The 27259-nt window shown below is 39.2% G+C and overlaps 1 protein-coding gene across 1 annotated transcript in view; it reads right to left on the bottom strand.

The window, feature by feature from the left end:
* f9.S (coagulation factor 9 S homeolog) overlaps positions 1 to 26334 on the bottom strand; it is a 36808-nt gene extending 10474 nt beyond the window's left edge. Inside the window, 6 exon segments of the mRNA NM_001098678.1 lie at positions 7954 to 8165; positions 8526 to 8660; positions 10903 to 11016; positions 19855 to 19879; positions 24818 to 24981; positions 26257 to 26334. Coding sequence (NP_001092148.1) covers positions 7954 to 8165; positions 8526 to 8660; positions 10903 to 11016; positions 19855 to 19879; positions 24818 to 24981; positions 26257 to 26323 — 717 coding nt within the window. The 5' untranslated portion in view covers positions 26324 to 26334.
* Positions 26335 to 27259: the final 925 nt, after the last annotated feature.

Here is a 27259-nt window from a genome sequence, read left to right as displayed (position 1 = left end):
TAGAAACCATTTAAAACCAAACACACTTCCACTTTCTGGAAGAAACATTTGTAATGAGCTTGAATGTGCATTGTGCGGCTGAAATTTAGGGTTGCCACCTGTCCGGTTTTGACCCGGACAGCCCGGTGTTTTGAAGGGCTGCCCGGGTCAAAACTTCCTGCCTGGTTTTCCAAATACGGAAAACTGGACAGGATTCCCTTGATTGACATAGCCGTCATAGTGACATCATAGCCCTGCCCCTGACATCACCAACACACCCACTATGTCACGGTACCACCCTCTGACGGCACAGCCCCACCCCCTGCCTGGTCTCAGCCGCTTCAAAAGGTGGCAACCCTAGGCTGAATAGAAACCAGTGCAGTCAGCATCAGATATCTGGTAGTTTATGTAAACTTGCTATAACATGGTATTACTAGAATTATTTTATAAAGTGAAATAATGAATGTCATTCTTGTCTTGTCTTTCTGACTGCGGTGTGCTGAATACATCTGCTGCTCGCTGCCATTGTTCCTACTGGTTTTGGATATTTCCCCCCATGTCTGGATAGAGAAGCATGCTCACTGACAACAGAATGTTAATGGGTTAAATCTGATTCCAAGCCGTAATCCAAATGCGCCAGTTTGTATTCATTCTATTATGGCCCAGAACGTGTGCAGAGCCAGTGGAAACAGAACCATTTGCTTTGTCTTTCATACATCACTCTTATTATAGTTAGAAATAGCACATTCCATTCCCATCTGTTTATTTCTATCTATAGTTCTCTTTCCCTAATGTTTTATTTATTGTAAATCTGTAAATGATAGCCCAGTGCTATGTCTGTTATTTAGACTGAATTGTAAGAACATGAAAAACTCCATGTAATCATTCTGAATCTGTGCAGAAATGCTTCACACATGCATGCTTTATTATTGGTGTTTTGTTTCCATGAAATCTCTATTAAAAGCTTAAAGAAAGCTTGTTTGCCATATTATTCTTGTTTTTAGTTACACGCGGTATTTCAATTCTGCTCAGCTGAGGTATTTTATAGCTCTTACCATATGATTATTTAGTATTCAGGAAAGAATAATATTTATTATCATTAAGAGATTTATTTGCTCTCATTAATTCCTAGTGTTCATATAATGAGGCAATTGATATTAGCTGGCAAAGCAACAATACTTTTTTATAATATGATATACTGGGGCTCATTTATCAACACTGGGCAAATTTGCCAATGGGCTGTTACCTATAGCAACCAATCAGTGATTAGCTTTATAAAGCCAGCTGCAAGTAGAACAATGAATGCAACAATCTGATTGGTTGCTATAGGTAACAGCCCATGGGCAAATTTGCCCTGTGTTGATAAATGAGCCCCACTGACTTTAAAATTCCTGAACTAGCAGGAAAGGGTCTAAGGAAAATGTTCCTGGGGCCCCAACTTGATTATGAAGAAGCTAATTTGTGCCATTACCCTTAAGGGTCACCATTAATTTTTTCTTCAGATTTCTTTGAGATTTGTTAGAGAGTGTAATTTTATGCCATGTGGCGGTGGTGGTGAGTTAAAGTTATTCATATCAGAATGAGAGGACCCAGTTTGTTATAAAATAAACCATGCACTATCATCCATAATGTCCCAGAGTCAATTAGTCTAGTGCCACACTGGGCTGTTTCTCAGCCTGTGTATAAGTACCCAAAATTTCCCTGTTTTACTTCACTGAAACGGCAAAAAAAATAAAATGTGCAAAATGGCAACATTTCTTTTGGGAATTTTTTCGTCCACAATTTGGTTGCTCCAAAGTTTGTGCTATAAAGGGAAAATTAAATGGCTCTTACTAACCAAATTCTGAGGACTGAAGAGCTGTTTCATATACAGTATGTTATTCATACAACCAGATTATAGGCACACAAATTAGGGAGACCTAAGTAACGTCGGACTGGGGGCCCCTGACGAGTGCACACACCCCACCCGCATGCTCGTACCCACTCCCCCGCACGTGTGTACCCTTTACCTAGTCAGGCCCGGATTTACAAACCGTCTGCCCCTAGGCCAGCTCTGCTCTTCTCCTCCTTCCCATGCCAGTTCCATCCCCCTCCGATGTCCCCTCCTCTTCCCCCTGCCAGGTGCCGTCCCCTGGCCTTCCTCTTCCTGCATTCTCAGGTGCGCACACGCAAGTCTTATTAGTTTGGCACAGCACTGAAAACTGACGTGCGTCTCCAGTGCTAGGAGCTAATAATGATGCGGCTGGGCAGTATGCAGCCCCTCAAATTCTGCCACCCTAGACCCGGGCCTTTGTAGCCTCGCCATAAATCCGGGCCTGTACCTAGTATGACTGGGCCAGGAGGAGGTTCGGGGCAGCAGTGACAGAGAGTGGGTCTGGGCCTGTGGGGCCCACTATAGAGCCAAGGCCCACCGGGTTTTTACCCGGTGTCCCGCCGGCCCAGTCTGACCCTGGACTCATTTACCAACAAGTGAAGCTGCAGTTGTATAACTTTTTCCGTTTTGTGAATCTCTGACATTCATGAAAGGGTCCTGCCTCAAAAGTCACTTCTTGCAAATTATTGTGCCAAGTACTTGTTTATTACAAAAATTGTGCACAAATGCCCCTGTTGGCACAAGGGAACACTATGACTATGACACTTTAGTGTTGCTGGTAGTAGTAGCTAGAGGGTTCCCACAAACCTGTGCCTAAAAAAGATATTATTTTGACACTGAGCAACAGAAATTGCGACATCCTAACACCAAGATGTTCGGCACAATTGTGTCTGATTTTTGGTGAAGCACACACGCAATTTAGCCTGTTAATAGTAATGACCTTAATTTAACTTAAGGGTTATGTTGTCAATATACAAGCAAACACAGTGAATACTGACATTTAAAAACACAAAAGAAAAAATCGCTAGCGACCAAGTGTTCTACATCCACAAGATGGCAGCACAGATTTCAAAACAAAAATAGCCTTTGGCAGGAATTTATTCTGTTTTGCATACTTTAATGTGTCATCACACAGACAAAACAACTTGAACATCTCTCCAATGTTCTGAGCAGAATGATTAATTAACGTTTCTTAGAACAAGCTGCTTTGTCATTATTTTATGTATTATTTCTATACGCGAGTTTTGTTTAATTGCATAACTGTCTAGTGCTTGTAGAAAAAAAAGCTGCGAAAAACCAACAAAGCTTTTATACATAAATGAATTTAAATCAAGATGATGAACTGCAAAGACTCTGCACAGACACTCACCATAAGAGGAACCAAAGTCAATGTATGAAGGTCACTGTTCGATATTCTACTTATAAGCAGGGGCCAGTTCTTTCATGAACATTTTCTTAGGACTGTCCCCTGCTTATTAAGCTTAATAAAGTTCTTGGCTTAAAGCCACTGTGTTAGCAGCACAGAAATTGCCTTCTTCTCACATTGAATAAATCATATCTGAACAAAAACACAAAACATTTGATACAGCAAAGACTATTGTACTGTTTTTGGATGCAACCTTGAATTGTCAGATGGTGTCAAAACTTCAGAGAAAATCAGTGATGGATTTGCTTAATTGTTTTTGTCTCGATGTCTTAGATTCTTTTTTATATAAAGTGAAATATGTGCTTACAAGAATAGTACAGTTAAAAGTCACATAAATGATTGCTGGTTGTATTGCCTGAACTCTGAAAATCACTCCAAGGCATAGAATTTTTTAAATCAGAATTTGGAGGTTAGACCAAATTGTGTTGATTAATGTGTTTTTTTTTGCAAGGTTTAATGTCCCAAAACAGGTTGTATGTAATAACATTTTAGATAAAATAAACAGAAAAACATAAGGTATGTGGCGAGGGAGGGTCATTCTTCAGGAACAATATTTTGAGAGGTAAAGGGCTCTGTGTTCCAGAGCTGCCCATGAAGGTTCATTGATTGATGTTTTAGATTGAAAACCCCATAAAAAGGCATATGAGCTCATCTTCTATATATTCACCAGGTTGTGTGGGGACCTTGAATATAGGAACACAGTAAGGGAACTGTGCATATACTCATGGGTGCACTTGTTCTGGGTGTTATGCAACCTTGCAGAGTATTCACTATGACAAATGAATATCAGATGGCTCCAAGTACCATCATGACTACCTCCATGTTTAAAGGGCATGTAAAGTCTAAAATAGAATAAGGCTAGAAATGCTGTATTTTGTATACTAAATATAAACATGAATTTACTGCACCACAAGCCTAATCAAAAAAATAATTTATGCTTTCAAAGTTGGCTACAGGGGGTCACCATCTTGTAACTTTGTTAAACATCTTTGCAAGACTAAGACTGTGCACATGCTCAGTGTGGTCTGGGCTGCTTAGGGATTGTCATATACAAAACTGCTTGAGTTCTGCATGGCTGGGAAGTAAGGCGGGGGCTCCCCCTGCTGTTCATAAGTATGATTGTTTCCCTGCTCAGCAGTTAGGGACCGTCTGACAATTCCTATCCACAGCAGTAAATGAAGGGAGAATTTCACTGCATACAATCAGGTTTCTTATAAAAACTGTACAAATTTTTTAATTAAAGTATATTGGAGATAGGTTTCTTTTTCATGCCCTTTAAAAGCTGGCAATTTTGGTTTGAAGTTATCCATTAGATAAGAAACAAAGAAGTCTGCATGTAGAAGTAACACAGATGATATTTTCCGACTTTATACTTGTTATATTATTGGGTTATGTAAGTCTATGTCTATTTGTACCTTTGTCCTCGAATGCAAGTGGCTTTCCAGCAGTACATTTGTTGCTGAGAGAGGATTACAGAGGCAATAATTCAGTTCTGTAGAAAGTTTTAACATCAACATTTTGTGGTATTTAGTAAGAATCTTGTTAGGTGTCCATCTATTCCTGACTGAGCTTTGACATTTTGCTTGGGTTTGGCAAATGTCGCTTTGATGTGACTCCATTGACACATTAAATATCTTTGTAGTTCTTTTTTATGACTAATGCCCCTACTGTTCAGGCAGTTTGGTCAACTGGGTTATTTGCCGCTAGTTACTTTAAAAACTCATAAATTAAATTACTCAGCCAGACCTCAATTGCTTAAAAAAGTAATTTAGAAGCCATACTGTATCAGAAAAGTATTAAAGTGAAATGCAGCTTTGCTTATTTACTGTCTTGTTTGAAACACTATTACAGTAAGTTATCAAGCTTGTGCAACATCCCATACAGATTCTTATATAATCAGTATGTAATATAGTCAGTGCTTGAATTTGGATGAAGGGAATGAAGGGATGCTGCGTGCGCTGCAAATTTTTAGAAGCTACTTTGGCGGGCATGCCCCCAACTAAATCACTTTGCACTGACACACCATCAATAAAACTATGAAATATAAATACACAGAGTGGCAATTCCATGTATAATTCCCCCAGAAATCATAGCAGGATGACACAGTGGCAATTTCATGTACAAATACCCCAGAACTCATAGAAGGATGACCCAGTGGCAAAGTTCATGTACAATTACCCCAGAACCGATAATAGAATGACACAGTAGCAATTTCATGTACAATTACCCCAGAACTCATAGAAGGATTTTACATTACATTTATTTTGAAGTCCAGAAAATAAATATTGACTGCAGAGGCAAACCCTAACCTTGTGTAAGGTTTACAACGGGGAACCAATATAACTGAGGATAGCCACTCCATGGGGATTGGATATGGTGGAAGCCCAGGGGTGTACCCATAGGTGATTGGAGGCAAAGACATGATGATAGTAGATTGAATATTTAATGGCAGCCAGAACACCGAAAACAAAAGGTAGGAACAGGCAAAAGGATAATCAGGGTATCCACAAGGTGAGGAAAAAATGTGGAACACAGGAACTTAAGGTACTCACTCAGGAAAAAAGTAAAAGGTATTCAGGAACAAGGTATACAAAGACAAGGTTCTCAGGTATCAAGGTTTTCAGGTCGGCAGGTCAAACAGGAACAAACAAAAGACATTCAATGACTCAGCCCTGAGCAAGGCTCAGGGCAAGGATTATAAAGAGAAGGTTATTGGGAATAGGAAAAACATGAGGGTCATGAGAAGGACGGAGACCAGGGAGGAGACAAACTGGGAACAGGCAAATTCAGAAACATCAATAACAAGGTCAGGACCAGCCCAAGAGCCTCCAGTGGCTCACACGGTAAGGACAAGAGTCCCGGCTGATGCCTGGCCAATGGTACCATAAACCTTTTCACATGCCAGCAACAACATGATCATCTCCTGTCACAGTTTACTTCTTTTAAACGGCAGGCGATAAGACCATGCACTTCTCTCAATTACAGCGCATGGGTGACAAGAACTACAGGCGCTCATGCAATCCACTCCCACATGCTGTGCACTCTAACCGGCTGCCATTAAGTGTTTCAGGGGACTACGGCATGAGAAGATTGTATTGTTGCTGGCTATTTAAAGAGATTTATGGCACCAGTGGCAAGCTTAGGTCTTGTTTTATTAAGCTGTTTATTCCTACCTCTGCTCTGCTACTCTAAAGAAAAAAAGCTCCAGAATTCTCAAAAAAAAAAAAAAAAAGCTCCAGAATTCTCAACCTCTGCATGCACTTTAGTCATATCCCACCCCAATTCCAGCACTGAATATGGTATATGCTACAATGCTGAGTGAACACGGTAAAGAATAAATACAAAAAATATATATTATTATTATTATGAAAATATATTATGGTTTTTCCACAAACACACACTTAGCGGTGATTTGTTAAAAAATGTTTAATTAATTAGATTTTTTCAAGATCTTGCCTGTCTTTTAAATTAAGCTCTTAAAACTTGAATATCAAAGATTTATCAATTAGAAAACTTGAAAACTAGATTGGACCTCCACCTCCATCACCTATACTGTAGAGGTCAATGTTAAAAAAAGTTAAATTAGCAGAGATCTCTTATTTCAATACAGTATATCAGCCCATGGGCATTCACAAATAGGGGCAAGGGGCGATCCCCCCCCCAGGAATCTTGCATACCTCCCAAATGTCCCTCTAAGATATTCATCTCACAGCCCTCTGTCCTGGGTTGATGTTTAAATGTCCCTGTTTATCTTCTGTTATTCTCAGCTCCCTGGCTCCAAGAGGAGGAAGATCCAAGATGGCTGTGCATTCCACTGTGGAATGCATAGCCATCTTATATTTTATACAGGAGCCAGTTAGAGGGAGAGAGGGTGAGAGAGAGAGAGAGAGAGAGAGAGAGGGGGGGAGAGAGAGAGAGAGAGAGAGAGAGAGAGAGAGAGAGAGAGAGAGAGAGAGAGGCAAGCAACATGGGAGCAACAGGAAAGAACTTTGGTGTTGGTATTCTGCCTGTGCCTCCGCCGCCTGAGGCAGCAGCATTTGCTGCTGCCCCCCCTCCCCTAGAAATTCACTCTTAAAGTACCAGGAGCAGCATTTTTGCTGCCCCTGGTACCTAGTGGGGCGCTGCCGCCTGAGGTGACAGCCTCAACTTGCCTCATTGGTGAAGCGCCCCTGTGTCCAAGTGTAGATGAGGCAATGATTTTAATCTATCCATTTCTGCATTGACACTGGCATGTCTGGAGTTAATGGAGTGATAATTGGCCATTTATACAGTGCTAATATTGCCTTGTCTCAAGATAATGGAGTGCTTATTGGCCATATTTCAATGATCTTACAGACTTGTCTCGGGTTAATGGAGTGCTCATTGGCCATTTCTACAGTGATTTTACTAGCATGTCTTGGTGTTAATATTCTGTTTTTTTCATTTTCTGTAGTAATTAAACTGGCATATTTGGTTGGCTGATTATCCATTCTCTATAGTAATTATCCAGGCACATCTGTAGTTAATATGCTGATTTTCCAAATGTTTGTAGTAAGTAAAAGGGCATGTCTGGTGTTAATAGGGTTATTGTACATTGCTTCCCCAACCAGAGCTCAGGCTCTATTACCCCACACCTCTGGTAGGGGAAAAAAAAATTGAGATGACAGGTGCCTTTTAAGTCAATATAAAATATTACCTGCCAAGGGAATTCACCCTTCAGACTGTCAGTCCCACCAACAATTCTGACTTTTGGATCAGCAGTTACAGGTACAATGACTTCCTTGATTTTTTCTGTGGTATCAGGATGAGCAGTGCTGGTTTCATTGAGCTCTATAAAATCCAGTAATGAGCGGGTCTCTTGCTTGGGCAGAGCTTCAGGTGCACTAACTTCTCCACATGGATATGGCACTGTATTAGAAAGATCAAGGCATGAGGGTGCAATTTCCCATCATGTTAAAAACAGGAAACAAATAAAAGCACAGCTGAACAAAGAAAAAGACCCCCATTTGCCTTGTAAATCCTTAACTCAATGATAACATATTAAAAATAGTTTTACTGTATTTTATGCATTAACTTAGATAAATTGAGTTTTGGAATGGCAGTGCTGCTAGTAGGCGCAGGAGGAGAAGTCATATGCCAGATGTTAAGCATATATAAGGTCCATGATTTGTAAAACTGCTAAATCAGAAAGGATTCAAAATTAAATAAATAAATAAATATTCTCAGTCTGATAAGATTTTATACAGTTAAATGTAAATAGCTATTTACCAGCAGCCTCACAGGTCTTGCCATTTTCTGCTAGTTTGTATCCACTGGCACAAGAGCAGATCACTTTCTTAACTGGATCCTTCCTGCACAGGTGGTCACATCCTCCATTCATAATTGAACAAATGACAGGCAGCGCTAAACAAAGCACATACAATAAATGAATAACATGTAATAAATAAAAATGATGGTTCTAAATATTCAGTGGATAATGAAGAGATTAATTAACAGGCTATTCAGTCCCTAGTGATAGATACTTCCAAGCCAATAACTTTTTATCTGCTTCCATACCAGAAAAACCCTCCTCAAACCGTATACAAATTATAGTTTGTTATACACTACAGGAATGGGAACTGTTATATGGAATGCTTAGGACTTGGAGTTTTCTGGATAACGGATCTTTCCGTAATTTGGATTTTCATACCTTAAGTTTACTAGAGAATCATTTAAACATTAAATAAACCCAATAGGCTGGTTTTGCTTCCAATATGGATTAATTATAAATAATTTTGGATCAAATACAAGCTACTGTTTTGTTATAACGGAGAAAATTATTTTTAAACATTTGGATTATTTTGATGGAGTTTATGGGAGACTGCCTTTCTGTAATTCGGAGCTTTCTGGATAACTGGTTTCTGGATAATGGATCCCATACCTGTATATATAGTTTGAGTGTATGGAGGGTCGGTGTGAGTATACTGTATGTGTATGTATGTGCACTGGGTTTCATTTGGAGGGGTTTAATTTGATGGACTTTGGTCATTTTTTCAACCTGATTGAACTATGTAATGACGTAAATTAGTAAGGGTACATACAGGTGCACGTTTTTTCTTAAAAATTTCTTAAAAAAAAAATATATTGTAATGGATTGATTTTGTGATTTACAAAGTGAGTTGACTTTCTAAATGTACCAAGTTTACTATTTTGCAAACTAAAATGAATCTGTAGAGGTGTTAAATCTGGGTGGAAGAATGACTTTATTTATACTGATTACCCCAGAATTCGAACTTAAAGGGGATGTAAAGTCTTCCAATTAACATGGGTGTCTGCAGAAAATGTTCCGGGGGGAGGGCAAGTAAGCTAATATCACATAGGGTAGCATCCCACTGAAGATGAACCTATTCATGATAATGCAGAAGATAATCTAATGAAGGCTTGCCTTGGGATGGGAAGTATAAAAAATGTTTTGTGTTGTTGGGAATTAAATTCACAAACAATTTCTTGGAAGGAGAAGTCAGGGTGGGCCAACTTCCCCCTCTTGCGGAGACACATGACAATTAAGTTGAGGGATTCTAATAGAATCCCTAAAAACAAGCAACTTTCCAATATACATGCTTTACTTTATTCTTACTGTTGTTGAAATAATCAGCCATTTTCCTCTGCAGCCACAGTCTGCTATTTGCCCGCAGGTTGGGCGGGTTTAGGCCAGCTCCTGCACAAAATCTTTGGCTAGCTGTAACGCTATTTTGGGCTATTTTAGACCAAAAGGGTTAATGTCCAGGGAAACCAGTAGAGGAAAGGGTTACACTTGACTCTAAAGCTGGCCATAGACGCAAAGATCCGATCGTACGAATCAACGTACGATCAGACTTTCCCATCTCCCGACCCTCCACTAACCATTCAGATCAAAGTCTTTACCATTCCGATCAAATAAGGAGGTTACATATGGCGTTACATACATCACAACCAATACCGGAACAAAAGGTGAGGAAGGCCATGTGCAAAGAAGCTTACAATCTAAAGGGTTTTTTGTTGTAACCCTATCCCTCTCCTACTGCTCAGGTCCATGTGTGCAGCATTAGCCAATCAGAAGCAAGCAAGCTGGTGTATTCTCTGTTCCGACTGGCTCTAGCAGCAGTGAGAGATAGGGAAAGCCAGTGACTGCCTAAGTGTCTAGCTGAAGTAGGGCTGAATGAGGCTTCATTTTAGAGCTGAAGACACAGGGTCCTTTATCTTCACAACAGTAAGAATAAAGTAAAGCATGTATAATGCAAAGTTGCTTGTTTTTAGGAATCTCTTATCTTATCCAAAGTTTCTTCGTGAGCCAACTTCGGGCGACTTCGGAAAACAAAGAGCCGCGTATGGTGATTTTCATTTTAGCCGGCAGAGGGCAGGCGAAAGGCAGTTCGGGGAGATTGTCGCCACAACTACATGTGTGGCCAGACCCTAATAGGAAGACTTTACATCCCCTTTAAATTGCTATTGCCATGGGCACAATTTGGCAGTATAAAAGCAAGACGTAAGCATAGTATTCTGTTCTAACTTTGCAAGCTCAAGAAAGCCCTGGAAAACATAATTCACAGAGCCGGGAGATACAGACAGTTTGTAGCGGTGTGCACTATTCCTGACGGGGCTGATAATATATAGTTATTACACATACCTAGCTCGCAGTTCTTTCCGCTGTATCCTTGCTGACACCAGCACACATAAGCACTAACATCATCTTTGCAAGCACCTCCGTTTAAACAGGGTTTTGATAAACATTGATCTCCATCTGTATGAAAAAGCATATATAGCAAAAAAAAGTAATTATCATCAGGCAGGCCATTTCTACTTGTATACGCTTGTTAGCTCTAAGAACTTTCAAAATATTATATGTTGAAGTTTCACATGCACCACTGCTTATGATAGATGAAAGCAATGTTGCACACATATCAAGGTGTGTGTAATTTTATTCCACGTGAACGCCAAATTGGATACCATTTCGCTTCCAGTCACATAAAACATGTATGCAGAAAAATGTTACGCCGTTTGTTGGGTGGTTATTATCTGTCCATTTTTTTACACCGCATAATAAATAAGCTCCATAGTGTCCCCCTTTGGTTTTTAATTTTAATAAAGAAAACATTAAATCTCAGAAGCAGCTGGTAGGGGCATTGTCTCGCATGTGCAGGCTTCTGCAGTAAGCATTATCAGCCACTGGCTCTCTTGTACTTTTTAAAATTTCCATCCAATGGTTACCTTAAATCAGTGATCCCCAACCAGTAGCTCGTGAGCAACATGTTGCTCTCCAACCCCTTGGATGTTGCTCTCAGTGTCCACCAAAGCAGGTGCTTATTTTTGAATTCCAGGCTTGGAAGCACATTTTAATTGCAAAAAATCTAAGTATAGTGTCAAGTAGAGCCTCTTGTAAAATGCTAGTCCCCATAGGGGCTACCAAATGGCCAATCACAGCCCTTATTTGGCACCCCAAGGGACTTTTTCATGCTTCTGTTGCTCCCCAAATCTTTTTACATTTGAATGTGGCTCATGGGTAAAAAAAGGTTGGTGACCTCTACCTTAAATGATCAAGGGCCTATACATGAGCACCTCAAACCCCCAATTTTTTAATCCCAGTCTCTCCATATACATAAAGTATATCCTACAAATCCCAACGTGGGATTGTGCATTTGTCCCTAAACACTGCAGTATTTTTTCTTCTCATTAGAAATTTGTCATTTATTTGGACTCCATAGTTCCTAGGGCCCAGAACAGAAAACCTTCTGTATATACACACATTATTGGTTACAACTCACACTCCCAGAGTCCTTCAACATAAGGTACAACAAGAGTGTCTTACTACAAATTTTTGTTCTATATTAACCGCCACAAGAATATCTGCTGCGCATGTATTTTATATAAGAATTATTGCCTGTATTGGTTTGCTAGACATAAATATTATTAAAACTAATACTACTTTATTTTATATCATATAAAAACTTTCATTTAATTACGAGAGCTAGTGCACTAAAAAAAGGCCCTTAGTATGTTATGGAAATTGATATTATAAGACCCTCCTCATTTTGTATATTTTATATTTAATTTTTTTTGTAGTTATCCAGTTCATGTTTATCTTGATTTTGATTTGCTGGGTTACCTGGCATGACCTTGGAAAACAGATAAACAAAAGCATTATAGACGTACTAGAAATTAATAAAAACACCACTTGACCAATTGCAGATTGCCTCAGTTTACTTTACTAAAAGTTCATTTGAACATGCACTTTCCTCTATAATAACTGTTAATAAAACCATAGAGAGAAACATTCAAATATAGTACACAGGAAATCAGAAACCTCTCTAAAAAGTGTAGTTCATAATATCCACTATGTGACACACAGTTTTGAGCTGCCGCGGGCTGCAAGGGTAGCAGGCCCTGGTGCAATTGTACCCTGGTAGTTATGCCACTGGCTCTTGCCAAAGTGATGTGATAAATACTGTTGTGATATCATCCCCCTTGCAGCCATGCCAAAGCCCTTTAAAAGCCATTTTCCTTTTGAAACCTTGTTTGTATGTATGTCTCAACTTCTGCAAAATTCTTGACTGTATTTTCTCCTGATTCTGATTTCATGCAATATCAATGTTTGCTTGTTCACATACAGTATTTACTTTATCTGCTCCTAACTTTTACTTTTTCTCTGGATCTGCCTGATCACTGGCTTCCCCTACGTTTTCTCCTATTCTATACCTCCCAACTGTCCCATTTTGAGCAGGACAGTCCCTCTTTAGACAGCTCAAGTCCAGAGTTTCTCTTTGATCTGCTGCACTGAACAGCCAGAAACAGATACAAAGGTTTTAACGTAATTGGGTCTTGACAGCCCAGGCATTCTTTTGTAACAGTTTGATAAGATAAGAACAAAGACGCACAGCTTAAAGGGCAATTCACCTTCATTTGCAAAACTGTAATAACATATATAACCCAGAGAAACGTGTTCAAACTTTCATAAGCTGCAAAATGATGTAAAATGAACATGGTAATTAGGTGGTGTGGCCAAATAAATGGGCGTGGCCACGCTGCACGCAACAAATCTTTTTGTCCCTTGTTCTGTTTCCTAAATGTTAGGAGTATGCAATTCCTGGATTTACCAATTATTTCCTCCACTCTCTGTATTTGGGGATCTTGCATTTAGGGTAAGTAGTACTGCCATCAGAATTTACTGGGACCATACACATAATTTTCTGGGCCTAAGCCCCCCACAAGTAAAAAAAAATTGGTGGCCAAGGCCCCCCACCTAAAAGTAAAAAAAAAACATTGGTGTCCAGCCTCCCCCCACAAGTTCAAAAAAACATTGGTGGCCAGGCTTCATCAAAAAACATTGGTGTTCAAGGGTTTAAAAAAATGGGTACCTTTGGTACCTTTCAAGTTTTCTTACCTTCTTCGGCTTTGGCTCCTACTTCAAAGTCTCAAGGGGGTCCTGTCTAATCCAGCAAGAGAAGCACGGCTGGGCCCCCCTTAACACTTAAAATGAACTGGGCCCGGGACAATTGTCCTCCTATTGTCCCCCCCCCTGATGGGTAAACTCCTGACACCATATTTAAGTCCTCATTACTACAGAGATAGGTTAAAGTCACAAGGAGCTACTGCTCAGTGTCCAATTACAGTGGGGAAAACAATAAATAAATCATTGGAACTCATATATGAGAGCAAGTGCAATTTTGGATGAAAGTTGCAAAGAAAATTTGGTCATTTCAGGCACACAGTATTAAAATGACATCTGGATTTTTCAAGGTTACAGTTTAAATGCCTGAACAAACAACTATTTTCAATATTTCAAATCAGCTAACTCTTTTGGTGACCTGGTCCCTTTACTTTAAACAATAACAATGTATCTGTGAGTCAAATTGCCTTTAGTCTTGCTTGATTACGGCTTTTGGAATTGTGTAGACAGGGATGAGTAATGAGTCAGTCACGCTATGTATTCATTTCTGAGACACTCTTGACAGAAGTATAAATCACATTTGATCATCACAGAAAATTAGATATATTTTGCATCAGTTCTAAGCAACTAGGCCCATGACACCTACCGTGTCAATCCATTGTAAATAATTGTTTTGTTACAGCTAGAACTGGCATACAGAACATCTAAAGAGTGATCTATGACAAGATGTTTCTGTACAAACCTCAGCAGATATTTTAACTTAGCTTGGTTTTACTGGAAACAGATTTACAAGGCATATTTAATTGGAAATTAATCTCCAGAGCTAAAAACCTATCATCCTCCCTGGTAACGGATTTAAACGAGACAGGTTTAAGTGAGAGCTTACAGACTGAATATATCCCTTGGGTTTATACTTGTTGTTTTCCAAGCAGAGAAGAAACACTGCAAATAAATTTGTTAGATACTTTCATCCTAACGTTAAGAACTGCCAGGCAGATGGCATGTATACACTTTTGGCCTTATATACTCTTCTTAACTGCCCAAATGAAAATCTTGCCTATTTGACAATGCTGGAGAAATGTGATACAGGTATCCAGAATGCTCGGGACCTGGAGTTTTCTGCATAATGGATCTTTCTGTAATTTTGATCTTCATACCTTAAGTCTACTAGAAAATCATGAAAACATTTAATAAACATAATAGGCTGGTTTTGCTTCCATTAAGGATTAAATGTATCTCAGTTGGGATCAAGTACATTGTACTGTTTTATCATTACAGAGAAAAAGGAAATATTTTTTAAAAACTTTGATTATTTGGATTAAATGGAGTCTATGGGAGACGGCCTTTCCGTAATTCTGAGCTTTCTGGATAACAGGTTTCTGGATAATGGATCCCATACCTTTACTAATATTTAGGTTGCATCCAAAAAGAGACCCAATTCTTCAAATTTTTTACAGATTCATAAATATTTGGAATTATTAAAGCTACTTTTATTTTAGGTTTTTACCAAAAGATTATTGGAGTTGACATGGGTGGTGCTCAGCGTGGAGGGGTGGCATCCACTAGACTGCCTCAGGGTGGCACCTACTGCCAGGGTCGGACTGTCGCAGTCAGGACCCACCGGGTTTTAAATCTCGGGAGCCCACGCGCGCATGCACAAATGCCGGTGCGCAAGCGCGAAAGGCAGACTCACCTTGCGCATGGGCGAACAACAAGGCACACTTTGCCGCACAATTTTTTTTCTCTTCGGGCCAATCTAGGACCGGGTCTGGGCCGGGGGCCCACCGGGTTTTTTCCTGGTTTCCTGCCGGCCCTGTCCGACCCTGCCTAGTGCCGAAGCTCTCCTGGGTGTTCATATTATATAGTGAATGGTGGCTAAAAGCAACAACTGTCTGCTTTAACTTTGGATATATTCATCTGAATTGTTTGAATGGTTTAGGGATTACAGCACTTTTAATATGGAGTCCCCTCCTTGTGAAGGGACTTTAAAATAATTGAACAATCGACTGTTAAGCAGTTCCATGGCCAGGTCGTGGGCTATTCATTAACAGTTAAGCAGGTAAAAGGTCTGGAGTTGATTTCAAGTATGGAATTTGCATTTGGAAGGTGTTGCTGTAAGGGCTAAGAGCTGTCAATGCAAGTAAAGCAGGTCATCATTAGGCTATGAAAACAAAGACCAAAAAGACAGCAGACACATTAGGATTAGTCAAATTTAGTATGTTCATAAAAGAAGAAATGCACTGATGAGCTCAGCAATGCCAAAAAGCCTGGACCACCACAGAAGACAACTGAACTGAATGATTGCAGATTGTTTTCCATGATTTTTCCAGAAAAACTCCTTGAAAATGATGGGAAAAGACAAGTATAGAATAAGGAATGTAATAGCTCAAGCCCATACCACCTGATCTATGCAAGAGGAAGTGTTATGTTGTGGGCAGGTTTGACTGACAATGGAACAGGCTCACTAGCTGATTGATAATATCACGGCTGGCAGAAGCAGCAGGATGAATTCTGGGCTTTATATGTCTATACTATATGCTCAGATTAAGCCAAATGCTGCAGAACTGATAGGATGATACTTCACAATACAGATGGTCAGTGAACCAAAACATACTGTTAAAAGAAACCTAAGAGCTTTTGAAGACAGAGAAGGGGAATATTCATAAATAGCAGTGTCCGTCACCTCAGCTCAACTCAAATAAGCATTTCACTTGCCGAAGACAAAACTGAAGACAGAAAGTCCAACAAACATGCAGCTACTGATGACAGCTGTAGCAATAACCTCACAAAGCACCACATGGCAGGGAACCCAACATTTGTTCATGTCCCTTTATTTCAGACTTCTGTCAATCATTGATTGCAAAGGATTTTCAGCAAAGTATTGAAAATGATCATTATATTTATGATTAAGTTACAACTAGATGTTTGTCCAAATACCCTTGACAATTGGGAACAAGGTATAAATATGGCTGTAATTCCTAAATAACTCATATCATATTTTTATTAAACCCCTTGAATTAAAGATAAAAGTCTACATTGATTTGGCTTGATAATGAAAGGGTGGCCCTAGATCTTCTAGTCTACTACCTGTTAAAGAAGGGAGGCTATGCATTGTAGAGGGGCCTGGAACTCATTTTGTATCCATTCAAAATGACAGAATTTCCTGGTAGTAGAACTTGCTCCACTGAAAATTCAATGTGAACTATATTTTGTTTGTTTTGATTAAAGTTATATTAATAAAACACAGGCACAGTCTTACTTGAGCTTTTATATCTGTCTGCTGGAAAAAGAATGGTCACAGCTGCCAGCTAAGCACTCTCCAATATTTTTAGAAAAAAAGTACTCAGAATTACAAAACAATGGAGTTCTACAATGTCATTGGGCAGATATGTAGCTGGGCCTGTACCCAGCATTCCCAGCATAATGAAGCTCAGTACTTTTGAAAACCCTTAGATCTGTTTTATTGCATGTGTTCTTACCTAATGCAATGTTGAAATCGAATTGGTCAGACAGATTGGCAGCGTCATGATTGGCACCCTAAATCCAGAACAAGTGCTAGGCTCTCTGGTCTCTGTTCCGCTTCCGCCTGTAGCAGCTGCTTTTCACTTCGAGAGGAGCACTCCGCTAATTGGATGACACCAGGTCTTAATAGGAGAGGAGCCTAGCAAGAGTTCTGGACGAGCAAAAGGGCACAATCGTTTTACCAAGGAGATAGGATGGAAGGCAACACAGCTCAGAAAACAGGCCAGACGTTAAAGTGTAGTCAGGTAGACTGGGCCAGCACAAGCAGAGTTGACGAATAGTCAGACAGACTGGTTCAGTGCAGGCAGAGTTCAAGGAATGGTTAGACAGGCTAGGATCAGGATTGGAGAGCGTAGAATAGTCAGCAAGCAGGCAAGGGTCAGATTGGCGAGTAAAACTCGGAAGTGCGCCATAGGAAGAACCGGCACCAGAGGAGCAACAACCACGTGGCGGGCGTCCCTGCCGCCCACTAGACGGTGGGTAAGCTGATATTACAGGCAGGTTGTTGTGAGCAAAAAGTAGCTGCTGACCTGATGAGAGGATAGACCTCAAAAGTTTTGTGGAAATAGGTGTCCAACTATGTGTTCAACAATATTGCTATGTGGTAACATTACAATAAAACTGCAGGCAGGAACTGAAGATAAATGGGGCCATTGCACACCATGTTTTTTTCCCATTAGGACTCGAATCTACTTGTTGGCAGGGCCCTCCACTTACAGAACCTAGGTAACTGCTTGGTTAATAATTGGGGACACTGCTAAGATAGTAGTATTTCGACCCTTTATTCCTTATTGAGGCCCTATGTATTTATGCATTAGCATAGATAATGGCATGTGGTCCAAAAGAACTTAAAGTTGAAATGGCTACAATGTCATGCGAAAAAAGCCTATTGTGAAAATACATTATCCACCAGCATGCCACAGTGCATGTTCAGTTATTGCTATGGAAACATTATCGCATGCATTAACATGGTTTTAAACAGACAGGAATTATTGCCATGGCATCATACCATCTTGAAACCATTGGAGTATATTACATTTTGGTACTCTGCAAAAGTGCAATGTTCTCATGACTGTAATAGCTAAGCAATAAAACCCCAGACAAGTCCATATGGGATCCTGCTTTGCTTTCGCAAAATGGTTGGTCTAAGGGCAACTTTTCTGGTAAAAAAAACCCCAGTGGTCCGACTTGGGGCTTCGGTAGTGGCCAGGGACAGAAGAGAAAAACAGTATATATTAAAGTAAATAATGTATATATTTCCAAAATGTTTTCCTTATTTATAGTTTGGCCAAAGGGGTCTAGTAGGGGTCTCACCATCAGCCTGCCCTTAATTTAATAATCGGAGAACAGTTATTCTTGTTACTGGCAGTATGGGTGACTATAGGGGGCCCATTTACTTAGTTCGAGTGAAGGAATAAAGGAAAAATAGTTTGAATTTCGAATGGTCGAATATGGCTACTTCGACCATCGAATGGGCTACTTTGACCTTTGACTACGACCTTCGTATCGAACGATTCAAACTAAAAATTGTTCTACTATTCGACCATTTGATAGTCGAAGTACTGTCTCTTTCAAAATTTCTTCGACCCCCTAGTTCGCCACCTAAAACCTACCGAGGCCAATGTTAGCCTATGGGGAAGGTCCCCATAGGCTTCCTAACAATTTCCTGATCGAAGGAATATCCTTCGATCGATGGATTAAAATCCTTCGAATCGTTCAATTCGAAGGATTTAATCGTTCGATCGAACGATTATTCCTTCGATTGAACGATCGTAGGAATAGCGCAAAATACTTCGACTTCGATATTCGAAGTCGAAGGATTTTATTTTGACGGTCGAATGTCGAGAATTAATTAACCCTCGATATTCGACCCTAGGTAAATGTGCCCCTAGGTGTAGTTTTCATACTTTTAGGGGCAAATTCATCAAGGGTCGAATTTCGAGGGGTTAAATCCCTCGAAATTCGACTGGGGAATAGAATCGAATAGGCAATTTGGGCGAATTTACGCGCTGGCGAATAGTCGAATTGGCGACTTTTCGCCAGGCGAATAGGCACTCGATCGAATATTCGATCGAAGGATTTTCATTCGATCGAATGCCTTTTTATTCGATCAAAAACTTGGAAAACAAGCCTATGGGACTTTCCCATAGGCTTTTAAAGCAATTCAGTAGGTTTTAGGTGGCGAAGTAGGCAGTCGAAGTATTTTTAAAAGAGACAGTACTTCGACTATCGAATGGGCGAATAGTCGCAGCGTTTTTGCGCTCGATCCAGTACTTCGACTATCGAATGGCAAATAGTCACAGCCTTTTTGCGCTCGATCTATTCGAATCATTCTACTCAGGCGAATTTACGCCAATTCGATAGTCGAGGAGCACAAAAATTCAAAGTTTTTACTTAGAATCCTTCACTCGAAGTTAGTGAATCGGCCCCTTAGACATATTTATGAAGTATGAATTAATTGCCCATCTCTTTGCATTGGTTAACAATGTGAACCCTTATCTCATTTTAGCAGCTGTGTTTTAACTGAATAAATTCATTTGAATTAACATATCTACTGCACAAATATATTGAAGAATATAAAGTACAATTAATCTGAAGATATTTGCTTTGCATCCATATATAAGGAAAATTGACTTCATGTCTCTAATTTAATTTAGTTTAAAATGAACTTACCTATATATTGCTTCCAGAATTCTTTCTAAAACAGAAAAAAAATAACAACACATAATTATGTTGTACCATTTTCCTAGGAACCTACTAAACACTACTGTTCCATATTAGCCACGGGGGAAGGTGAGAGAATCACCAGGGGTGTCAGAAAGGGGCTGGTGGCAGCAGACCCTAAAATGCTCCTGCCACCATATTAATATATTATATAGGTATAAAGTTGTGACCCCCAACCAGGGACTCATGAGCTCATGGTGGTCTCAAAGCAGGCACTTATTTTTGAATTCCCAGATTGCTAAACTCAGCCTGTAGGCTGATAGTCCAAAAAAGGGTTACCAAATAGCCAATCACAGCCCGTATTTGGCATCCCCAGGAAACGTATCTCTTGTTTGTGTTGTTACCCAACTCTTTTTACATTTGAATGTGGCTATGGGGTAAAAAAAATGACAGAGCAGTAAATGTAAAATTCTGGGGATTCTGCTTCAAGCAGCTACTGTATATAAGATCCCTGAAAATCACTTTAGAAAAGACAGATTCTGCTCATGGTGTTATGCAAAGCCAGTTCCCACCAGCTACTGGATCAGTAAATGTGATTGGCAAATATGAGTAAAGGTATGGGATCCATTATCCGGAAACCCGTTATCCAGAAAGTTCCAAATGACAGAAAGGCTGTCTCTCATAGACTCCATTATAATCAAATAATCCAATTTTTTAAAAATGATTTCCTTTTTCTCTGTAATAATAAAACAGTATCTTGTACTTGATCCAAACTACGATATAATTAATCCTTATTAGAAGCAAAGCCAGCCTATTGAGTTTATTTAATGTTTACATGATTTTCTAGTAGACAAGGTATAAAGATCCAAATTACTGAAAGATCCATTATCTGGAAAACCCCAGGTCCCAAGCATTCTGGATAATAGGTCCCATACCTGTATCTACTGTATATATGCTGCCAGTTTTTATTTGATGACACCTGAAAGTGTAGGTTGTCTACCTCTGGGCTCTAAACCTATCAGTACCTAATTTCTGTTGATTTAAATAGTATACACATTTGGCTCTTGGGCAAATCCTTTTTGAGCTTTGTAAACAAATTAAGATAAAAGTAAAAAAAGTTGCAAACTTGTGTAGTAGAAGTCACATACTTTGCACCAGTTTCAGGAACAGATTAGCAGGTAGCATTAACTGGTCACCTATATGTTACTTGGGGTTCCAATAAGTATTCCCAAAACCAGACAAATATGTATGTATATATATATATATATATATATATATATATATATATATATATATATATATAGCATTAAAGGGATACTGTCATGTCAGAATTCTGCACTGAAATCCATTTCTCAAAAGAGCAAACAGATTTTTTTATATTCACTTTTGAAATCTGACATGGGGCTAGACACATTGTCAATTTCCCAGCTGCCCCAAGTCATGTGACTTGTGCTCTGATAAACTTCAATCACTCTTTACTGCTGTACTGCAAGTTAGAGTGATATCACCCCTTCCCTTTTTTCCCCCCAGCAGCCAAACAAAAGAACAATGGGAAGGTAACCAGAAAACAGCTCCCTAACACAAGATAACAGCTGCCTGGTAGATCTAAGAAAAACACTCAATAGTAAAAAACCCATGTCCCACTGAGACTCCTTCAGTTACATTGAGAAGGAAAAACAGCAGCCTGCCAGAAAGCATTTCTCTCCTAAAGTGCAGGCACAAGTCACATGACCAGGGGCAGCTGGGAAATTGACAATATGTCTAGCCCCATGTCAGATTTCAAAATTGAATATAAAAAAATCTGTTTGCTCTTTTGAGAAATGGATTTCAGTGCAGAATTCTGCTGGAGTAGCACTATTAACTGATGTATTTTTAAAAAAACATATTTTCCGATGACAGGAGGATCCCTTTAAGTCAAATCAACTGGACTTGCTGTATTTTCTTTTTCCTTGAAGACATTTCACTTGTTATCTGACTGGCTTTCTCGATTCTTAATTGAGAAGCCAGCATGCTTTAAAACTATAGAATAATTAATTTTTAGAAGTGCTGTACTTGATAATATACGAATTTACCTATCCAAATAAACTATGAGCAAATACAGATTTATTATTACTATTGCTGAACACACTATCTGTATGCTTTACGCAATACTAATACCTCATTGCACTCAAAAAGTGCATAATGATCTATTTTCCAGAGAAGGTAAAGGAGGCACCATGTGTAATTAATGAACAATTTAGGGAAATATGGTAAAACCGGTCAACCTCTGGACATTTTGGGGGCCTGAAAAATGTATTTGCTGTGGGGCCCAGTAATGTCTAGTTACAGCACTGCAATGCAAAAACCAGTGCCTAGGGTGCTAAGTGCGGACAGGGTTCAAATTCAAAAAACATTGTAAAAATATGAAAATATGGTTGCCACCTTTTCAGAAAATTTTTACCGCCCAGTGGTGGGGGCCTGAACCAAATGGGCGGGCTGTGGCTTAAAGGGTCATGACAAAAAACGGGGAGGAGCTCTGCTGCAAAAGGGGCAGAGCCACATCGAGCAATGGCCAGAATACGGAGAAAAGGTAACTTTCCAGTGGAGGGCCAAGGGGTTTTGTTAAGGGTATAACAAATTTACAGGTAAATTTGTAATGCCGGCTCCGGCCTTGGCAGGTGTTTTAGTGGCTAGGCCGGTAAAATACCGCCCGGGTGGCAACCCTAGAGCTAGACCACAAGATCGATGAAGTGCTTGGTCTCTGTGATCCTTCCCTTAGAAAAAGGGTGCTAAACAGTGCTAGTACAAAATCTATTGTAAAACAAGTGACTTTTATACGGCATAAACAAGTGCATAACAATTAGACCTCAAGACTTTAATTAACGCAAAGTTAACGTAAACACACACCTGTTACAGAGGTAACCGATTACAGCTTTCATAATGCATTCTAATAAACACATCACCCACACATATTGTTTAATTAGGTCTGAACATTTCATGTCTACAGCTGATGTACTCAGATTAAAAACAGATTAAGTTAAAAACTATAATAAATGTTCAGACCATTGGGACTGGATGATGGTGTGTGTAATACAAGGACCATTCCTTAGGGAGGAACTACCTAGACTATTCTGGTGAGATCCGACTCCCTGCGCAAAAACGGAGGCGTTAAGACGGATGCAACGGAAATAAGGTAAGTAATAGTATTGTTTGATGGTGTCGCAGCGTTGATCCGACGCGACACGACTGTCGGATGAAGACGCTGCACGCTGTGTCTGCGTCGTGTCAGATCAACACTGCGACTTCATCCGACATTTCCATATCTTACCTTATTTCCGTCGCATCCAATGTGATGCCTGAGTTTTTGCGCAGCGCGTTGGATGGTGCCAAAATCGTCCTTGGAGTCCTACCCTAATGTGTTGGGCTCATTGGAAATGGTAACTGATAAATCTGTAGGCCACTAGGTTCTATTAAGTCTTTATAATAAAAAAAGTATGTGTACTGGCAATAGCTACATTTCTGCATTTGAGCTAGAGTTATTATGTAGGTGATGGCTAATTGAACAGATTTTGTACAGTTCTGTACAGATATGAGTTCTGTATCTGGTGGACACACTTACCTGAGAACTACCATCACTACATTAATTCAGTTAAATCAACCTCTGCCGATGGACTCTAGCTGAGGAAAGTTTATCTGCATGGGAATGAATTTTACATACACATCTCAGATGAATAACTGAATCCCCTGTGTCAGTTTGTATTAATGTAATGATCTTTCAGTTGAATTGTACTATACCATAGTTAAAGGGATCCTGTCATTGGAAAACATGTTTCTTTCAAAACGCATCATTCAATAGTGCTACTCCAGCAGCATTATGCACTGAATCCATTTCTCAAAAGAACAAACAGATTTTTTTATATTCAATTTTGAAATCTGACATGGGGCTAGACATTTTGTCAATTTCCCAGCTGCCCCCAGTCATGTGATTTGTGCCTGCACTTTAGGAGAGAAATGCTTTCTGGCAGGCTGCTGTTTTTCCTTCTCAATGTAACTGAATGTGTCTCAGTGGGACATGGGTTTTTACTATTGAGTGTTGTTCTTAGATCTACCAGGCAGCTGTTATCTTGTGTTATGGAGCGGCTATCTGGTTACTTTCCCATTGTTCTGTTGTTAGGCTGCTGGGGGGAAAAGGGAGGGGGGTGACATCACTCTAACTTGCAGTACAGCAGTAAAGAGTGATTGAAGTTTATCAGATCACAAGTCACATGACTTGGGGCAGCTGGGAAATTGACAATATGTCTAGCCCCATGTCAGATTTCAAAATTGAATATAAAAAAATCTGTTTGCTCTTTTTAGAAATGGATTCAGTGCAGAATTCTGCTGGAACACTACTATTAACTGATTAATTTTGAATTTTTTTTTTTTCCCATGACAGTATCCCTTTAAAGCAGGCAACTAAGCTCCAAAATCTTGCATTTCATCATCTACTAACTTAGCCAATAAAAGGTATTACCTACCATATATTCTCTGGTTTTGAGCTATTGCTAACACAGTACAACACTGCTCGGCTGATGTAAATAGAGAAGTGCTCAGCCTGAGATAGTAATCACCTTCAGTATGGCCTCTAAGGTACATGAATTCTATCTGATATATGTAGACAAGTAATCTGTGCCTCTGGTAGATGAATTATCTGTGACTAATGTACATAGAGTAGGGAATTTAGTCTGTAGTACATAAGGGCACTTAATGGTAGATGAGTAACCTCTGCCTGATGCAAGTAAATAAAGTCTTTTAGTCTGTGGGATGAGAAATGTTAGCTGGACTGTATATATATAAGTCATTTCTTTGTGTGGTACAGAATCATGATTCCCTTACACAGACAATGCAGCCTTGAGTGAGGCAGCCAATAAAAAAAAAAAGTATATATATATAACTAAGCCACTGCCCTTTTTTCTTATTAAAACACATTTTTGGTGTTGTTAACCCCACTTACAGTTTTATCATCATTTTCAAAAACTTCTCTTGCTTCCTCATAGTTGCACTTTTCTTCTAGACATTCCCGTTCAAGGTTGCCAGCCACCCACTCTTCCAGACGGCCTGAGTTGTACCTCCTTTGTCTCACCAGAATGCTGCTTGCAGATTTATTAGACAGGAACACTGCCCGTGAGAACATAAAATGCATCATTGTGATGTTTTATACTCTATATATATATATATATATATATATATATATATATATATATATATATATATATATATATATATATAAATATATATAGCAATGACATCAGAACTCACCGTTTATAACTGATGACCTCAGAACTCACTGTTTATAAGGATATAATTTACAAGATATTCATGGCTTTTGTGTATTTTATATATATATATATATATATATATATATATATATATATATATATATATATATATATATATATATATATATATATATATATATATTCACAGTCCATGAAAGCACTCACAGCGGTCATTCTTAAAGGCATTAACTGAATCAGCCATCATAACATCACCCGGCAGTGCATTCCACAACCTCACTGTCCTGACTGTGGAGAATCCCCTACGTTGCTTCAAATGAAAGTTCTTTTCTTCTAGTCTAAAGGGGTGGCCTCTGGTACGGTGATCCACTTTATGGGTAAAAAGGTCCCCTGCTATTTGTCTATAATGTCCTCTAATGTACTTGTAACTGTATATAGAGGCACACTGGGACTTTGTAATAACAACGTTTAAACCATGTTTATTTATTTAAACACCTTGTTAAATTCCCCCCATTGTATGTATGTCCCACTGGATGTTAAATCACAGAGCTTGGGTGGGAGCAGATAAAAGAACATAAAATAATGTTACAGAGATTGAATTTAGTCAAAGATTGTTCTAGAGACGATTTACAGCTTTGCTTATTGCAATAGAAAACTCAATAATAAACTGGCAAAAAAACAATACATAGATGCAAAGGTCCCCACGGCAATGACTGCTTTCTGTCTCTCTCTGTTCTTGGAAATGTTATGAGCAATATATGTTTCTGAACATTCTCAATCCCACTTTTATTTGCTCTTTAAATCAAAAGGGTCTTTGCATTACTGTAGAATTTTGTTTGTGCTAGTGTTGGGTTCCCCATCAGCCATTTTGTATCCTAATATTCTTAAACACTCCCGCAGGTTTAATTGAGAGTCAGCAACAAGGAAAATATCTGTTTGCTACTGGCATATATATATTTTTTTTGCTGGTGTTGCTGATGTGTTTGCATGGATATTGCAATATTGAGCGTATACTGCGGTTTGTTGTAACCAAGGAAATAAGTCCTCACTATGGTTAAAGTCCCAAAGACCCTAACCAGCCTGCAACTGAGAAATGTGAAAAAGTTTTTCTTTTCATTAAGCAGAGCATAATTTTTGATAAATTATGTTCACATACCTGGTTTTTCTGCGCTGCAGAAGGAGGTCAGAAGGTAAATAATGAGAATGCTTGAAAAGGTTACCATCTTCCTTTCTCTGAACCTTTACAATGGCAGAATCAATAACGCCAAAGTTCAAAATCCTGTGTGTTTATTTTGGTTTCATGAATAGTTAGTGGGTTGCAGAACATGCCCACTCTGACGTCTCTGGATTCTAAAACATTATAATAAGAAAAACACTTTTTTCCTCAGTGGTGAAGAAAGATGGAGAACGAGCAGGCAACATCTTTTGTGACCCCCCAAACCCTAAATACTGTATTTTGGAAAATATTGCCATAAAGTGAAACAACTCCAGAGTTAAACAATATTCTAAGATCCTGTTTTGCACCACTTAAGGGGAAATGTAATTAAAATCTCAAGCATTGTTTAAAATTGAATTTTTTGTGAATGTTTAGCGCTGCTCGTAATGTAAAATCATTCGCTGTTGAATATTACATCAATCATTATCTCTAAGCAAAGGTTAGCCTTAACACGGTGAGGCCCATTTGTCAAAGGCCAAATTTATCTCAATATTTTCTAAAAAGAAACTCAGATCAAATCCGTTCAGCTTTTTTGGCTTATTTATTCATACATTTTGCAGAAATATTTTGTTTGCGGGAAAATCGTGAAAAATCCGATTTTTACTAATTTTTTGGATTTTCTACACAAAAAAATCTGATTTTTTCTGATTTTTGCTCGAAAACCCTGAAATCTTCAATTTTTTGCACAAAACCCATCGCAGATCAAAAAATCTTTGGGCATTCTTCCATTGGGGGAAATTCTGTAATGGGTGAAAATTCACCAGCAGCGGCTTTGCCGCTTTCGCCACACTTCACCAGGCGCAACTTCGCAGAGACAATGCTAATTCACTAAGTTGTGAAGTTTCTTCGCCGGCGCCAAACACTTGCGAAGTTACGCTAGCATTAGATAATTTGCATACGGCGGGAAGTTAAAGTTGAATGGACGTATATGTTGCAGCAAATA

This window comes from Xenopus laevis, chromosome 8S (assembly GCF_017654675.1).
Source record: "Xenopus laevis strain J_2021 chromosome 8S, Xenopus_laevis_v10.1, whole genome shotgun sequence".
Taxonomy (NCBI): Eukaryota; Metazoa; Chordata; class Amphibia; order Anura; family Pipidae; genus Xenopus; species Xenopus laevis.
The sequence above is the reverse complement of the archived record's forward strand: the minus strand, read 5'-3'. Positions and strand labels throughout refer to the sequence as shown.